At 41.4% G+C, this 17996-nt stretch overlaps 1 protein-coding gene across 1 annotated transcript in view; it reads right to left on the bottom strand.

Moving 5' to 3' along the window:
* The window catches only part of SKAP2 (src kinase associated phosphoprotein 2), a 116712-nt gene extending 103049 nt beyond the window's left edge, over positions 1 to 13663 (bottom strand). Inside the window, exons 1-3 of the mRNA XM_055707412.1 lie at positions 13476 to 13663; positions 2808 to 2913; positions 489 to 514 (exon numbers count right to left, since the gene is read on the bottom strand). Coding sequence (XP_055563387.1) covers positions 489 to 514; positions 2808 to 2913; positions 13476 to 13524 — 181 coding nt within the window. The 5' untranslated portion in view covers positions 13525 to 13663. The remainder of the gene's footprint in view (positions 1 to 488; positions 515 to 2807; positions 2914 to 13475) is intronic.
* Between the last annotated feature and the right edge of the window lie 4333 nt (positions 13664 to 17996).

Below are 17996 nucleotides of genomic sequence, written 5' to 3'. Positions count from 1 at the left end.
ATACCATATTGCCACTAGATGATCCTATTAAAAGGTTAAAGAAACATCAATATGGAATTGAAGACTTTTGCAATGTTAAGAAAAAAAAGCTGAAATAAGTTATCCCTATTAAAATTTTATCTCCCAAGCAGGCTGCTTTGTATACATTTTATTTAAAAACAGACAAACAAACAACAAACCCGCATCACACGGTCTTTCTCAACGCTACGCTGTTGCTAATGAAGCCAGACATAACAAGCTCTATTCATACGCAATTCTGAACTGTTTCTAAAGTAATCTTTTCATCAGTAAGCCTTCTCGGATGCGCTGAACGAAGGAGAAGGGCTTTGCGCGGTGCTCCGACGCGAGCACACGGGGAAGCCTTTCCCGGCTGCCCCCAGCAGGGGGCGCCATCCCCCTCGGCCTGCAGCGGCACCGCGCACAGCCCGGCCGGCCCCGCCCCCGCCCGCAGGGCCGCCCGCGGGGGGAAGGAAAATCACGGCACTTACCTGTATCCCGGAATTCCTGAGGGTAGCTGCAGGAGGAAGAAGAAACAACATCAAGCAATGCACGCCTGCGAATCCGCGGTACTAGAACACAGCCTAGGACAACGGCGAGTTTCCAATGAGCTTTCTAGTTGAAACAGCACTGCGAGTATTCCTTAATAATTTTTAAGTCTTTTTTTGGGGGGGTGAAATATTTACTCGGTTTTCTTCTGTCTTTCCAGCTGAGAGAACCCGCAGTCGCTTCAAAAAAAAGACTTGAACAAAAACAAACTCGGATAGAGTAGCCTCTTCTAGGAATAGACATTACTACTCAGGTATCTTAAGGTATAAACATCTTTATACCTTAAACCTTTGTCTTAAGGTACAAGCATCTTTAATTCCAGAAAGCCTTCTAAACATTAACATATTTCAAAAAAAATTCTGCACATGTAAAAGCCACTCAAATAACACAGTAGGTCAACAGGCAAAAACCCACAAATAGTGGGAGTAGTTGCAGTAATTTATGAAATCCAAATGAAAAAGTATTACTAATTAACCAGAAGTTAAGAAGTTACTGCATGTCTAAATAAAAAACATCATTTTCAAATAAGAAGATCTCACTAAGTCAATACGTTAAAAATATCATCCTGGGAGGAAAAAAATACTTTTTCTTCAGAGATAAATCTTGACACACAGTGTGATATATAAACAATCAGGACAGAGTTATGTAAAATGGCATCTCAGAAAACATGCATGGACTACAGTTTATGTGAAAGGACTTCATCAGAAATAACTGGAAGATAAAATGCAGCTGCCAAGACCATCTTTATGGACACTAAGCAGTAGTGCACGTGTCAGGTTAGTCAGTAAGGAGATGCTTACAAGTAACAGGCAGGAGAGAAAGGAAGGGTGTAGGGATAAGAAACTGAGAAATGCAAACAAAGATAAAAGGCCAGATCTAAGAAATCCTCCACAGCAAACAGCAGTAATAGTTAGGTGCAGCCCAGTATGTAGGAAATAAAAATCAAAAGTTACTACAACGTGCATATATTTTGTAGCCTGCATGAAAAGCAAAACACTCTTAACAGTGAATAACATTACAGGAGATGAGGAAGGAATTACAAATTAAAATAAGATGTAAAATCAGGGAGTCATTAAGTGGATAGCAAAAGATTCAGTGTCAACTGTGCTCATAACTGCAGGTTCCCTCCTTTGATATTTCGTCATCCAAAAAAACCTATAGTTGAGTCATAAAACCAAAGAAAAAATACTCAGAAGGGAAAGCACAAAAAAAGAGAAAGAAAATCCTGGTTCCTCTTTTTTTTTTAAAAAAAAAAAAAAGGTGTTTCCTAAGCATTCACAGCCAGAATCCAAGGCACACAAATCTTTAATTACAAGTTGGGACACATCTCGTGTCTTCCCACAGTTAGTGTGATACAAAGAATGATGCCCTCACCAGATGATTGTGCTGTCTTTGAAATTGTAAACAAGTTGCCACAGAAGCAGGAGCATGTCATCAAAGGAAAGGTTAAGAGATATCACACAGGAGTGATCAGTAGAAAAACACTCTGGAAAAAACAACCGGAAAAGAACAGCAAGTACTAGATTATACCCTAGTTGATTAGAGTTGTAAAAAAAGATAATTTGCCAAGAAAATTTTGTAGCGCAAATAAAACTACAGCCAAATCTCTTTAGCTGAAGTGTTTGACTGAAATTAAAACACAACAGACTCTCAAATCATACCTGATAGTAGGAAAAAAAAAAAAACACCAAAAAAAACCAAAAACCCAACAAAAAAAAACCCCTGCAAGAAACCAGACACACACACAGAGCCCCTCTTCTTGGGCTGTCATAGTACTTCACTATTTTAACACTGCTGAAACAAGCTTATGATCTATAAATAGTTTCCAGTTAAGTTTCTATTTTCTATTACAGAGCTAAAGGACAGAAAATACAGTAAAGCAAAGTCAGCATTGAATTATGCTGGTTTACACCAGCTGAGTATGGCCACAGACAGCTCATTCAGATTCTCAATGCATTCTATTTCTCATACTTGAAGGAATCTTACCAAAGCAGAGGTGTGAAGGCAAGCTCTACCCAACCAGCTTGCAATCAGTGTTCAGATTATTACAGCAATTCAAATGGCACAAATCCTTCTGTTCCCATTTCTCACTAAATTACAGCAGTTTCAAGAAAGACACAAAGATTTGAACCTATGCAGATTATCTGACAAAATCAGGATCTAGACAGATTTTTCATTGTTAATGGTTATTAAAAGACTGTAAAAACTTAAGTTATCATTAACTGGCTTTCTAACATACTAAAGCCATGAAGCTCACTTACCTTGCCTTAACATCTTTTATCTTCTCAAGAAGCACTTCCCTTTTTTCTTTTGCTGTCTTGGATAGATTTTCTCCTTTTAGCGTTTGTGAAATAAATGTGTCAACATCTAAATAAAGAAAAAAAAAAAAAAACCACCTCAAAAAAAAGGTAAATAATGCCGCAATGAGTTTGACCTGATACTACTGTGAAAGAACCAAGAAAATTATTTTCAGGCCTACACACAGCATAGTTAACGTACATTTCAGATTCTGTTCTCCAATCTACTTATGCTTACCACAGCAAATCCAATGGTGACATTTGATTCTGGCTCACTTAATTATGCTACGCAAGTCCTAATAAATTGCAGTACTATAAAACAATTACTTTTCATCACATAAAGTAAGGGATAAAGCTAAAACATGGAAATAGCCTTTACACATGTATTACTGCCATGTTATTTCAGAAGTTCAGGTTACAAAAATGGTTGAGTAATTCATTATTTTGGCAGTAACGCCTACCCAGCTACTAATATAGGTCATTTACCGGTTACAGCATTGTCAAATGTTCTCACATTACCTCGGAGCTCCCTACTTGACTAAAGGTTCATATCCAAAGCCTTAACCCTGCAAACAATTAGGTAGGCACAATAACCATATTGAAGGAGTCAAGCTTATGCATGTACTTGAAGTTAAGCTTACCTGCACTTGTAGAATCACAAACTAAGACTCTAACCTGTACTGTACTTCCTTATACAGTTGATACACTTATACAGCCAGGTAGAACCAAAGCATTCCACAACACTTACCATGGTTCTTTGTAATATAGTAAATGCCCATTCCACAGGATAAAACCAATGCAGTGACTGAGAATCTGGGGGAGTGTAAACTCCTCCAGTAGTATGTTCTCTTGAGTAACAAAAACAATTGTGAAAACTCACTGTAAAAGTTTCCTATAGTTACCAATCAACATACAGTTAACCTGAAAACTGCAAAGTGAATATGTGACCAGAAAATCCTGCTTGTTAACTTGAATTTCTCAGCTGTACGGATAATAAGTGTTCATTGAATAAGGGAAAGCATACGTAACACCCTCACAGTGCATGCCCACCACCCATACACACACACACACATATACACAGACATACTTTGGCTCAATCTGGTAGATGCAAATACACATAGATAGTACTATTTTAATCCTGTAACTTTTCCAATCAGATAAGACATTCTGTTTCCATACAGAAATACAAAATAGCCAACTAAGTACTCAAATGTTTGCATGCAAAATGTTACATTTTAAAGCAATGTTAAATGAATATTCACTGCAGATTTCCTAACTGAAAAATTTAATTGCTTTTCTTCTTTATAAAACAGAAGTTCAGCAGAAACATATCCCATTTAATAGTACAGGCTGCAAGAAAACAAGTCAAAAGTTCTGAACACTACCATAGCTATTACAAAGATGATGTTCTTTACAAATAATTTACCAGATTGTTTAGATTGCTGTCTTCACAAAGCGTGGTAACAATCTTATTTTTAAAAAGTATCTTAGAGTTCTGAAGAATTATATTGTTCCCCTCCCCATAAAACAGAGAAGCTTCCCCACTACATTTTCCAAAGCAGTCCTGAAGAGGCGGGAACCAGACTCAGTTCTGTGGCATTCCTTCTTTAAAAGGACAGCAGGAAAGGCAATTAACACGTATTAATGAATCCTCCAGACACACCCCTAACAGCCTCTATGCCGTCCACCAAGCATCCCTAGAAACATTTTGTCCTAACCCATAGAAAATGTATACATCTTCATAAATTCCAATGATTGGAATTGTCAATCAAGCAGGTAAATGAGGACCCATGCAATCCAAAGGCATTGGCCAACCACAAAACCTAGGTCAAAACCACCAATAATTTCACCACTGAGGGCAAAAACCTAAACTGCCAACAGTTTTCTCTCAATGAAACCCAGCAGGATTTTCCAGTACAGACCAACCTTTCACTCTGGGACAGTTATATTTGTTAATACTGGTTAAACATCTGTTCCTTCATTTTTGGAATGGATACATAAAAGTATAAGATAGCAACTTCAAAGTTCCACCCAAGCAGCAGTATGCAAAAGCTTAGAGGAATTAGTGACATTTATAAACAAGGAGCAATGCTTGCACAGTAATCTTTGGACATTAATTAATCACAGAACTTCGCTTCAGAAGTCTTCATTTAAATTCAGTGGGCTTCTCAGCTGGGTTTTGAGCTTTTCTGAGAGGTCTGCTATCTTGGGTTTTGACTGACTGTCAAAGATTCTTTCAAATACAAATATTGAGATAAGACTATTAAGGAGTATATGGGGAAGAGAAACCAAGTCAATTATTATAAGCAAGAATGAACTATGTTGCTGACAGAATGTATTCTTTTCTGGAAAACCTTGGACTTCAAAAGCAGAAGTAATGCAGAATTTTCAACCATGGAGGGACAGGGCAGCAGTAGATGCTCCATTTATTCTCAGTATAAGTAGATAATGAGTTGGAGGAGAGAGGCGAAAGAGAGAGACAGAAACAGAGGAAGCACACAGAAGATCCCGCTAAGTTTGTTGTTTCTAACAGCTGCAGAGAAGACATGCCTAGGATAGGCCCCCTCTCCCGTGAGATCATGAAACAAGTTCTCCGAGCCTAGGTATCCAAAATCAGACTGCACTGTACTCATCACAGAACACTAAAGAAGCGGTTTACTTGAAAATTACGCTTTCCTGTATCATAGATTTTTCTCATCTACTCACAGTTACAGAGAATCTTACATATCTTGTTCAAGCCATGTTCTGATCTAGTGTTGTAGATCCATCCAGGATGGGCCACGTGCACATGAGATGAGCATCATGTCCTAAGCTCCTCCAGACAAGAAGCAAGAAAGTTACCTAAGTTACAATCATCTCTTCACTACCTGTACTTCCACAATGTGGAAGAGCAGGGAAGGAGCAGTCCCTGCTGATATAGAAAGCATTATCACTGGCTTAACATAATGTTCACACAATTTCTCTTGACATTCCACAAAGCGATTTACCCTGGAATGAGAACAGAACTCAGGACTTCAGTATGACAGATGCAAGTCTCATCCAGTGAGCTTCAAACAGAAGCACCATAGTTTACCCATTTCTCACCACTATTCTAGTCACTTACTTGCTCTCCATTCTCCAGCATGATCCAAAACCTGACCCCTCCTCTGCTAGTTTAATGCTACACAGAAAAGTATAAACTACTAGTCACAAGCACTTGAGTGTAGAACACGTTTGTTTCACACTTCAGTAGCAGTTGATTCATTGAGGAATTTAAAAAGGAATAAAATATAAACTTCAAAAAGAAACCCTCCTTGAGCAGACTTCTGATTTAAAAGCACTTTTACTAATTCAGTTACCACACAACAAACAAAACAAACGATCTATTTCCTTAAATTGTTTGTTCCTAACAAACTGAGCAGCTGTTTAGTATCACACACTGCAGAGACTCAGCTGTTTCCATGGAAAACACTACAATTTCAAAGAGCAATAAATTTTGGAAACCCACCTCTTCACTTTTTTTCAGCTTGTGTGTTTAGACTGCCCGATAGCTTCAATATCCATATTTGATGCTCTATTTCTTAATGCTCGTGATTTTAACTTTGTCTGAACCATACCCCAGAGAAATTATTTGCCTCCAGAAATGAACAATAGCTGTCGAACTGGATGATCCGATTGATACAAGTCACTCACAAATAGCTCTGTCAATACAGGTTACAAACTGTCAGAAAAGGGCAGTCACACCAGTCCAGTTCTGTCCACTTCAACGGGCTCATACAGTTCCAAGCTTAATTGCCAGCTCATAGAACAGTCAAAAGCTAAAAGGCCATTTATTTTCATTTTCATCCACACTCCTTTTACAAGGAAAAAAGCTTAAGATTTATTTTGCATTTCATCGTTAAAACATTTTGTGGATCTCCTTACCTCAATGATTATAAACAGACAACTGCAAGTTTTTTATTGTTTTAAGTCTTTGGAGCTATTTTCTTTAATGAAGGCTGAAACTATGCAGATGGACTTTTCCAAGAACATTGTAAATTTGTAGCCCAAAGCAAGTGCTGTGTTAACAAGTGCTAATCATAACAAATCGTAGCACTTTTGTTATTTACAAGGTTTAATACTGTGATCATAAGTCACACTTAATAAATATATTTAGGACCGAACTACCACATTCTTCTGTCAGGGTGGGCCAAACAGACTGTCATAGGGGCACTCAGAGTGTGCCCTGGGTCTTCATTTCTCCACTCCTCCAGTAGATAACCAAACTGCTGTCCATCACGTTATCAAAAAATTAGTCACTTCTTCGTCACCTGATGAGTTCATACCATTCAAATGACAGAGAACCATCATAAACTGGTGATGAGACAGGTGTGTTCCCACTCACATGGCAGGGCGTGCACGCAGCTCCCCGCCTGTGACCTGAGGAGAACGCAGGCCCCTGTTTTGAGGTTAGACACGCATCAGTCATATGACAAGGGACACTGGCATGGGGTCACCTGGTGGATGCGCTGCCAGTCACACAAGAAGGGAATGGCAGATCAGCAGAACAATTCCTCCAGCCACCAGCCTTCTCCCATCTCTCTCCTCCGCCTCAAGGACTGAGAGAGCCAGAAGCCAGCTACAAGCCAGAGAATTTGGGAAGGCAGGCCAGAGAATTTGGGAAGGCAGCTGCAAGCTAGGCACATTTCTGCACACACACTGTCCAAATGTGACCCACATTAAACAGATTATCATGTATCTTCCAGCATTACAGGAGCTAGCATTAGAAAGCCATTAATTAATTTGGTTTCAAAGTTTTTGTGCAATTCATTAATAAGGAATGGGTCTGAAGACAAATTATCAAGCAGTATCTGTGACTGCCTGTCCCCCTGAATCAAGAAATATTTGAGGATTTTGTTTCTGCACTCCCTATCCTTCCCAACTATATTTAAAATTCTCTCTCAAGTTTGCTAAATTGTCTCTTAAAAATATATATGTATACATGCTTATACAAAAACAGAACACATGATGTAAAATAAAAGTGACTGACACTCCAATGTGTCTAAAAATACCGCACCGATCCAGCCTAACAAGTAGATGATCATTCCTTTTAACACAAAGTCCTGCCTTTAGAAACTGCTGGACCTTAAATCCCCAGAAGCAAGGCTATCTCGTCACGTTGCCACATACAAAGTAAGCGTCACGAAAGACATTGACACTCAACAGTTTCATCAGTGATTTAGAAAGCAGAAGTACATCCAAACCACTAAGACTTCTCAAATGAAGTAAATAGGTAAGACATCTCTTTTAAGTTAAAGAAGAAAAATTATAATCAAGGAGCATATATATCTAATCTCATTGGCTGAGTAGTTGAGCAACCTCTCTCTACATAAAAGAGGTGAGAAAAGATGAAGCTGTAACATATTAAGCATATCATGAAAAAACCACACCAGTACAAATCATGATCAAGTTAAAGTGATTTCAAATGAACTATAATAAAAAACGTTAAGGATTAACCTAAAGATTTACACTGTATGCCACATTATGCTGCATCTATTGTGGTTTGTTGACATATGATTATGAAAGAAATGTAAACCCAGTCAGATGAGAAAGATAGACTCCATGTTAATTGAAAAAGACAAACTAAGTGAATAATGAGTATATAAAAAATAGCCTATGCCATTTTTATCACCCATATATGACACTTATTTTCAAATTTATGGCAGAGACAATTGAACTGTGTTTCAAATCACTGGAAGTTATTTCTTACCAGGAATGCCTCCATGCATTTTTTCACCTCACTGTTTCTATTCTTAATCCATTACTATTGAAATACATATATATTACCAAAGCTGTAAATACATGTCTACTTAGAAGATGTCTACAATAATTGCCCTGGCTTATCTTGTAAAGATGGATTCTTCGGCTAGAATCAGCATTTGTTAAAGCCTTGGAAACATGGAAGTGATCCTTTAAAACAAAGAGTAAAGTTTTAAATAACAATAGCATTTTAAAATTGAACCAGCCAATGAAGAAGAGCTACGCTGTACCTAGGTGGCTTTTCCTATGACAGGAACGTAAGGAGCAAGTCCAGCAACAGCTGACAAGGAGGTCAAAAAAGGACAGTTCATTTTCTGGGCATCAGGGGTAAATATAACTACTGTAGTGCCCAAAAATAAAAGGGAAGCAAAATAAAACTCATGCACTGGATCCACAGTCTTGTAGCCTCCTTGCCTTGCCCTCTTCTGCATGCTATTTCCAGGATGCAAGTAAACAAGTAGGTAAAGAATATTAATTTAAAGACAAAATTAAAGCAATCACATTGAAAAAAGGCATTTGGACAATCTCACTAAGCACTTAGGTAATCTGAATAATATCTGAGTGGAAACACTCTCTAGGGCAAGAACATTGGTTTCTGTTTAGTTTTGGGGGGTTGTTTAGTAGAACAAGGAAATTAGATATTGGGACTGGACGTTTATATGATTCCATATTAACTAGGAAAGTTTTATTCCATTTTCATAGCAAAAATCTTCATAACTTTTAAAATATGAATACAGAAGATTCACGATGGAAATACTGCAAAATGTGAAAGGAAAATGGAATTAAAAGCGATAGGACCCTTCCTATAGTCACAGATGGCACGAAGTTAAAAAGGGAAAAAGATACCAATGATATCTAATGATCATGACACAATCAAAAATATAAAGAATTCTTAACTCCATTACTGAAAAAAAATCAAGATTTTTTTTTTTTCCAATCAAGATGACTGAAGCAACCAGCCTGATTCATGTTACAGGAGAAATAATACGCCTTTGGGGAAGAAGCAGCCTCTGAAATCCTTCTCAGCTACGGACAAGCCAAAACTTAAGAGCACATATCACAGAGAAAGGAAAAATAAAAATGAGCAGGCCTCCAAAAATTTATGTAGCCAATAGAAATTTGACAGCAAGGGGGAAAAAAAATAATAAAAAAACCCCACCCACAAAAAAAACCCCAAGTTACATCCCACTTTGCCAAACACCCACAAAATATCCTGAACATATAAACAAGACAGAGGATACCTTTTCAAAAGAAGAAAAGACACAATGGGGCTGGGCTTCCTTCACTAAATTCCAAAGTCTCAAGCATCATCTATAAGGTGCAGAGACACAGGTAGGGAATGAAGAAGTTACATACACCACCACACACCTCACAGGTGTAAAAAGGGAGATGAGAGCACAATAAAATTACTTTCTCCTCCCACCAGAAGTTCAACTCATGACCAGAGGACCCTGTTTCTGTCTCCAGTGCTTCCCTCTCATCACTTGAACAAGTCAGGGAAGAGAGGCTGGGATTGTGAAATCCCAACAATCCTCTGCAATAAACCTATTGCCACACTGACCTTTCCCCTTCAACTTTACAGAAACAGCTTCCTCCTGTTTCCAACTAATGCAGTTAGCCCTGAGCTCAAGCTGTGCTTCTGCCTGGAACATTTCAGCGCCACTGACATGCAACTATGACGACCTTGCCAGCACATGTGACAGAATTTGGGTTTACGTTAAATATATAATATTGTTTAGGTTCAAAGTAAAGCACTCACAAGTCAGAAGTTTCCTGTGCAACTTTAACTCATCCCCTGTTGTGTTTATTCCCATTATCACCGTGTTTAACTGCAGGAGCACTTAGTATGTTTCCCAGTAGGACCCCTACTTACTCAGCATAGTAGGTGGACGATACTCTTAACAATCAATCAAGGCTAAACAGGGATAAGGAAATCCATATGATTGCTCCTCCGCTTGCTGCAGAAGTTGGAAACAGTAGACAAGAAGGCCAAGAAGAGGAGGAAGAACACAACATTTGAGATTTTGAATCAGTCACTGCCTTGCTGCTATGTGAGTATTGGACTAGAAAAGAGGGCTTGTCACCAGACATTAACTGCATGTTCACAACAGAACCTGGTATGAAGTGCCCAGCACCGGTAATAGCCACTGGATATAGACATCCAACTCACGTTACTTTCTGGAGAAACCAGCACAGCATGGAGACAGGTGAATCTGAATTCTAATTCTGTTCCACCATCGATTATTTTTTGCGACCCCAGATCACATCTTGTTTATTACACTAATTTTACCGATGGGAAAACAATATTCCCTCATCTCAAAGAGGTGCTGAATCAATACTTGCGAGCCATTAAAATAATACATTAAGCAGCACCCTTGAAGAAGAACATGCAGAAATTAATAACTATCTACTCACTGTAGTCTTTGTATTATGAAAGAGGTTCTTAATGAGTAGTAAAGATAATACTGAGCTCCCTTCCTTCCTCCATTACCATACATCTTCACTACATGAATAATTTGAGCAAAAAGAAAAAGGAGACTGTATAATTAACGATTACCAGAACCTAAACATATCAGTGAATGAACTGCTCATACAGTCTGAATTACTCTAGTTTCTAACTTTTATGCACACACCAAAAAAAAAACCCAACCACACAACAAAAAAAAAGGAAGGAGAGGTTAACATACACAAACTGTAAAACGTAATGCCATATTTTTTGAAAAAGGAAGCAGGTTATTGGATTTTTACATTGCACAACCATAATTATATTTGTCTCCCTTTGATAATTCTGCAAGTAAGAATTAAAAGTTACAAACTAATGGTTGTTCCTCACTATCCCATCTCCAGCCTGCTGGATTTCTGCTTGCTCTATAATTACATTGTCATAAAATTAACAAGTGTTAACCTTATTTTGCATTGAGTTCCAGAACAAAATTGCACGTGAATGTAAATTAAGTTGAAAATATTACCATTACAGTTGTAGAGATGTATCATGTAGCATTTATGCTACCATAATAATAAAACAACGATTTAAAGATCACTGGTAAATCATTCCATCCTCTTCTTAACTTCAGTTTTACAGACAGCACTAAAGAAATATCTCATTTTCCTCCAGAAAAGCTGAAGCTGTACACACTGCACAAACACCAGATACCTGTATATAACTTAGGCTGTTGATCATAGTGACTCTGAAAGAACATACACACAACCCCCTTGAGGGAAAACAGGTGTTCTCAGTTCCACTGGAAAATACAAACTTTTGTATTGCTCTTTCCATGGCAGACTGGATAAAGATAGGGCGAAGGCCAAGTTTTGTAAATGAGGCACCATGATAAAAAAACAAATCACAGCCTGAAACAATCCTATCTGCATCACACCCTCCTCCCCAAAAAAATCCTAACAGCACTTAAAACGTGGAAGAGTTTCAAGATCAGCGTTACCCAGTGAAAATAGCTCTGAAACACACACATGCTTCATGCAATCACAAGCTCCAAAATACAGTTATACCACAGAAAACACCAAGGTTTAGAAAGGCTCTCCAGGGTTAATTTTGGGGGTTTTTTTTAACGATTAAGAATCTACGTCATGATAAAAAAATCTCCAGAAACTTTCCTTTCTTCTGGTGGCCTTTCATGCAATTTTACTAGAAATAGTATGATCTGCAAATAATGTGCTTAGAAACGGTACTTAGGAAAACACTATAGACAGTTGGCAGAAGTGATTCAAAGATGAGAAGCTGCGTAGGAGCAGTATGTTTCAGGCGTTAACTCTTACAACCAAAGTGTTAAAAATAGAACAGACTTCAAAGGTGATGAGCTATGCTGGATTCTAACAGTGCCCAGCCATGTCATCAAGGATTTCCGAGGGGAGATTTTGAAAAGCGTGTGTAATTTTAACGGCTTAGTCCGCTACACAAGGAAGCAGAAACAGAAGTTCTCAAAAGAAAGGGTCTCCCACTGAAATTTAAATTGTTTCAGGATAGCAAAGCCTTTTATGAGCTTTTCCATAAAGACAAAAGAAATCCCGAACTGGAAAAAACATCGTTTATTTTAAAGAACAACCACAACGAATATTAACTATGCAATGTAAACTTCGAACGTAGAACACACTACTGGTAGTTTTGAAGTCTCCACCAACAGCACCGCCGCTACCTGGCACGGCAAGAAGCCGCCCCGCTCCTGCGCCCCGCGGCGCCCTGCGAGCGGGACCGTCCGCCGGGCGCGTGTGGCCGCTATGGCAGCGCCCACCACCACCACCACCACCACCTGCACCCGCCCCGACGCCGTTCGCCTCAGCTGTTCAGCAGGGAAGTTCTTTTATTATTTTTTTGCGGTTAGTTCGGGGAGCAGCCCTGCCGGCACCGGAGCGGCGCGGGCGGCACCAGCCAGGCCACCGGCGCGGCCCGAGGGGGCGAACCCCCGCGACGGCCGGGCGGTCAGGCGCGGGCCGACGAGCCCCCAGCCCCGGCGCAGCGCCGCGGAGGCGACCAACACCTCAGCCCTCGCGGAGGCTGCGAGCGCTCAGCCCGCAACACGGCGGCCAGGCCGAGCGCCTCTCTCCTTCCTCATTGCGGGCGCGCCGAGCAGCCGCGGGGAAGGGAACCCCCCGCCGCCGGGGAAGGGCGGCTGGCGGGGGGAGGGAGCCCCCGAGCACACGCAGTAGAAGCGAGCGGCCGCGCTCCGCCAAGGCTGCGGCTCGAGGGGCTGCTCCCCCCGCAAGCCCCGGCCGCGCCGGCTACCCCGGCCCGTCACACCCCCCGCCGGCCCGCCCCCCTCGGCCGCCCCTCCGCCCTGCTCACCGCCCGCCCCCCGGGAAGCCCTCCCTCCCGCCCTCCCTGCCGGCGGACGGCCTTACCTGCCAGGAGGCTGCAGACCTCCTCAGGGATGGCGAGCGCGCCCTGCATGCTGAGGGCGGCGGGGGGCAGCCAGGCGGCCGGGGACACCCCGCGGGCGGGGCTCGACAGCTGGTCCCGGCCCGGGCCCAGGCCCAGGCCCCGGCCCCGCCAGGGAGGAAGCGAAGGCCCCGCCCCCCCGGCCGCAGCGGCACGGCCGCGAGCCACGGGGGCGGGGCGCCGAGCCGCGGGGCGGGGCTTCGTGACGAGTTCCTCGTCCCTCCGCGCCTCCCCGCCCGCCGCCGCTGCGCATGCGTTTCCCCCCAATGTTTACACGCGCTGGGGGGTGGCCCCCTAGCAACGCCCCCGCCACGGGGGACTGCCTCCCACGTGACCTCTGCCAGCAGCCATTTTGCGTGAGGGCACCGTGCCGCTCGCCAGAATCAAACATGGCGCTCAGCGTTAGTCATCCGCGCGCTTCCGCCCCGAAGCCCACGAGAAGTTGACTATTGGATAAGAATTCCAGGAAGTTGCTCTCTGATTGGTCTACTGATTGTCCCGCCTAAGCGTCTAGCCCTTCCCAAGCTGAGGGTCGGCGGCCGTGGCCTCCTCCCACGGGAGTGGGCACGGCTGGGTATAACGAGTGATAATATTTCGGACGTAATTTCTTTCAATTACCTTTCCAGTCTACATTCGGAGCACGCTACTGACTTTAGTTTGCCTCTTGGCAGGCAGGACGGCGCTGCCGAGGGGACAAGGGAGAGAGTGGCGGTCCCTGCATCCAGCAGGCCCTGCGGGTGCTACCGGTACCCTCTCAGCCTGCTGCCATTACTAGGGTTAGCGTTTGAGATAACAGGCCTGAGATAACAAACGATGATAACATCGTTTTGGTTTCACCATGGTTTTGGTTTTGCCATCACGGTTTGGTATAGCAGACTGCAGCCCAAACTCTGACCACAGCTGTGCCGATGTCCCAGGCAGCAGCTGGCAAAATCAAGCCGGAGAACTTGAGAGGAAATCACATGCACACGTGAGGCATGCAGTGAATAAGAAATGGAAAGTGAAGCAGTGGTAACAGGCCTGTTGGTATTGGCATCAGTTAGCACATCTGTGTGGGCAGAGGTAGGGAGAGTTGCTGTTCCTAAGCAACACAGCTGGGCTGCTAGAATAGTAGAAGTTTCGGTTATGGGGCAGCTTTAGTGTGGATAACTGGCTAGCTGAAAAGGGTCACATAGACATAGTCCAGCTGGCTGGACAAAAATGCACATCGTTCTCAGCCTATCTGAAGTAAAGCAAACTACACTGTCTTTGGCTGTCCTTGTTACACAATAACAGGAAGATTTTGGTGGGAAAAGAATGTTGCAGGTGGGAACAGAAAACTACAGAAGAGAAACTAGGGGCAGGCTTGGTATTTAGGCAACTAACCAATAATGAGCTTAACTTTTGTAATATGTATGAGCTAATTATAAGAAGGCATAAAAGGTGACTGTAAGGGACAATAAACGAAGTCTGCTGATCACTCATATTGAGTGACTGTGTCTTCCCTCCGTCGCGACACTTTAGTATATTTTTCCCGCAAATCCCTAGTTGTATGTATTTGGAGCACATCTGTGATTGAGTATGTTTAGTCAAATAGTCAAAGTAAACTCGGCGTGTGCTTCTGTGACCTTGGTGGTTTTGGCTGTATCTATGTTATTACTACAGAAAGTGTTTGTGTTAGAGCTGCAGTTATATTGGCACATCTGTATATCATAGCACTGTAGAAAAAAACAGCAAGGAAAAGAAATTACATTTATAAAATTTCACCTTTATACCAATGTAGTTATATTACCGCTTGTGGCACAGCTGGCAGTACAGCTGTATCAGTCAGGTATTAAACAGTTTCGTACTTCTGCTTGATGTAGCTGTGCCAGCTGAAGTCTGCAATGTAGATGGGGTGTTAGATTATATTGTTCTCCTGACCTCTCACATTTCTTCTAATTACATGGAACAACTCATTTCAAATACATCTGGGTTTTCAAAGCATTGCCGCTTTATTACTTGATTTTATGGCCAGCTTGACTGAAACTCAAGCGGTTAACTAACTGACCTGTATAATGTTGCATAATGATTTTTACGTTGGTTATCTAATTTCAAAACAAACATGCACACACATCTGAGTGCATACACGTATAAATAGATCTTGCCTCTTCATTTGTATAAATACCTACTACTTTTCTGGTACAATAATATGTTTGATTAATTTTTTTCAGTGGTTGGCAAGGAGGGCTCTTTGGGCTAATGTTAAATTACACATTTCAGATGTGCAGTCTTGGGAAGCTGCCATAAGGAATGGGAAAATGGCTTGTAGTCTAATTTGCTTGCCCTTTTTCAGGTTAGTCATAATGCTGCTTTCTAGTGTTGACTTTATGGCTCCGTCCATTTCTGTTCCAGAAATGAGTCAAGGGTGTCATTTGAACTCTGTTGTAGTCTGTTTTGAGATCACTTTTCCTTGTAATTTATTCCATATGTTTACCATTTGTGTGAGCTTTCCCCCGAGTTTCAGAACATCAAATGAGAAGAAATAACTTACCTTTATTGTTTCCCACCCTCCCATAGTCTAGTCACTTTTTTTTTTCTACTTACTTTTTTCTTCAAGACCTCCTTGTTGTTGCACTGAAGACCAACCCATCACACAGTTAGCAAGATTTGTGACCCAGGCTTATTTTAAGCCTTGTTAAGTTCCAGATTTACTCATAGTTCCCTAATTTTTAAATCTACCGCTAATAGGAAGCATAATTCAAAACAGACTCCTTCACTGAAACAAGTCTGACTTCAGTACTGTTTCAGCCTGGTTTCTAAGGATTCCACAGCTTGTGCCTCATCAAAACCAGACACACTGCTTTGCCTAATCAGGCCCATAGATCAGGGGTTCTTGATGTGTGGGGAGCAACATCACAGGGAACACACAGACGTTTATTGTCCTCCTGTGTGGGGAAAGCTACAAAAACAGGGAGTTCAGGAGGAATAGCCTACCTGAATCTGCAGAGACCCTACAGTAATGCAGCTGTAGGAATAATAAAAAGTTTCCCATTCAGGAGTAGCATCACTGCTGCCTTGCTCCCTGGAAGAAATCCGACATACCCGTCATACAGGGAAATCCATTAAATGTTCCACTTTTCTGCAGCCTTGCTTTTAAAACTTTGATTCTAGGAGAAGGAAACAGGACTTGTGCACAGCTGCTGCTTGTTCTCTACATGTCCTTTAATAGAAAGTTAATTAGATTACAGTGCGTGCTCCCTGCACTATTTCACACAGGCAGCAGCAGCCTTGTTGAGGCTATTCTGTGTTCTCATCTGTTCATCCCGTTGGCTGTCTGTCTTCTTTTGACAGATCCAAAACAAAATAGCTAGTCAATAATCAGAATATTTATATTTTTTAGTTATTTAATTACATTAAATGGCAGTTGGCAGAGATTTCTGGCATGCATGTATAGCTGTTAAACAGAAGGAGCACAGACTTTCTTTGCAGAAGCACTATATAAAGAAATGCAAAAACTTCTGGGTTTAAAAAACTCAGAAAATTATGTTATTGAATTGACAGTGCTCTAAACATGCCAACTCTTTATGTATTTTGACTGTGGTCGCTGCCCTGAAGAGAGGCTGCAGTGCCTCTAACAGAGGAAAAACATATTCTGAACCCTTTGTCCACTGGCAAAACATCATTAATGTTTTCTTAGGATTTGCTACCACTGCTTGAGTTAAAATTATTTCTTCACAGGCAGACGTACGTTCAGGACATCACAGCAGTTGTTTTGAAAATAAGTTTACAAAAAACTTTGAAGTATAAAGAAGAGCTAGTACTTCATGTAACAACTTATTAAAATTTTGTGTATCCTCTTTCTGTTAAAAATTCATCTCCATGGAAGCTTCCTATTTCCCTGTCCTCTTACAGGCATTTCATACAGAAAAAAAATCTTTGAAGCATTCAAGTATTGTTTGCACAGTTGGGCTGCATTGGCTGTACTTTGTTAGGATGTGGAAACATGGTCTTGCACTTAGAATTCCACCCATCAAACATGAGCTGAACAAGCTTTTTAATTTATGGGATGCTTTGATGATCACAAATGGAACTAAAATGTATTCAGTGAGACTGTGAAAGTTACGAACACTGAGTGCTTGTTTCTTTGTGAGTTTCTATGATGAAAAATTGCAACAGCAGCCTTTTTCTGCACAGTTTGGAGACTTGGGTGTCACTGAGTTACGAAACTGATGTACTTTTCTTTGTGAAGGTGACCTGACATTTATGGAGTACTTTCCAGGTTGGTATTGTCTTGCTCTGAATGTTGCTTTCCTATGTAAGCCTATCATTTTGAGACCTCAGCGTGAAGGCAGCAATTCCCAACAGATTTAAAAACACATGTCAAGAAACACAAGTCGTTCCCTGCCCTCTGCATGTGTTCCTAGCTATATGACCACAGAGGTGCTGAACTGAAAAAAATCAAGAATAGTCCCCTACATCATTTGCTATGCACTGTATCATGACTACCTGCTCAGCCTTCAGAA

Source organism: Falco cherrug, chromosome 4 (genome assembly GCF_023634085.1).
Source record: "Falco cherrug isolate bFalChe1 chromosome 4, bFalChe1.pri, whole genome shotgun sequence".
NCBI classification, from domain to species: Eukaryota; Metazoa; Chordata; class Aves; order Falconiformes; family Falconidae; genus Falco; species Falco cherrug.
Note: the sequence above shows the minus strand (reverse complement) of the source record. Positions and strands in the feature narration are given on the sequence as shown.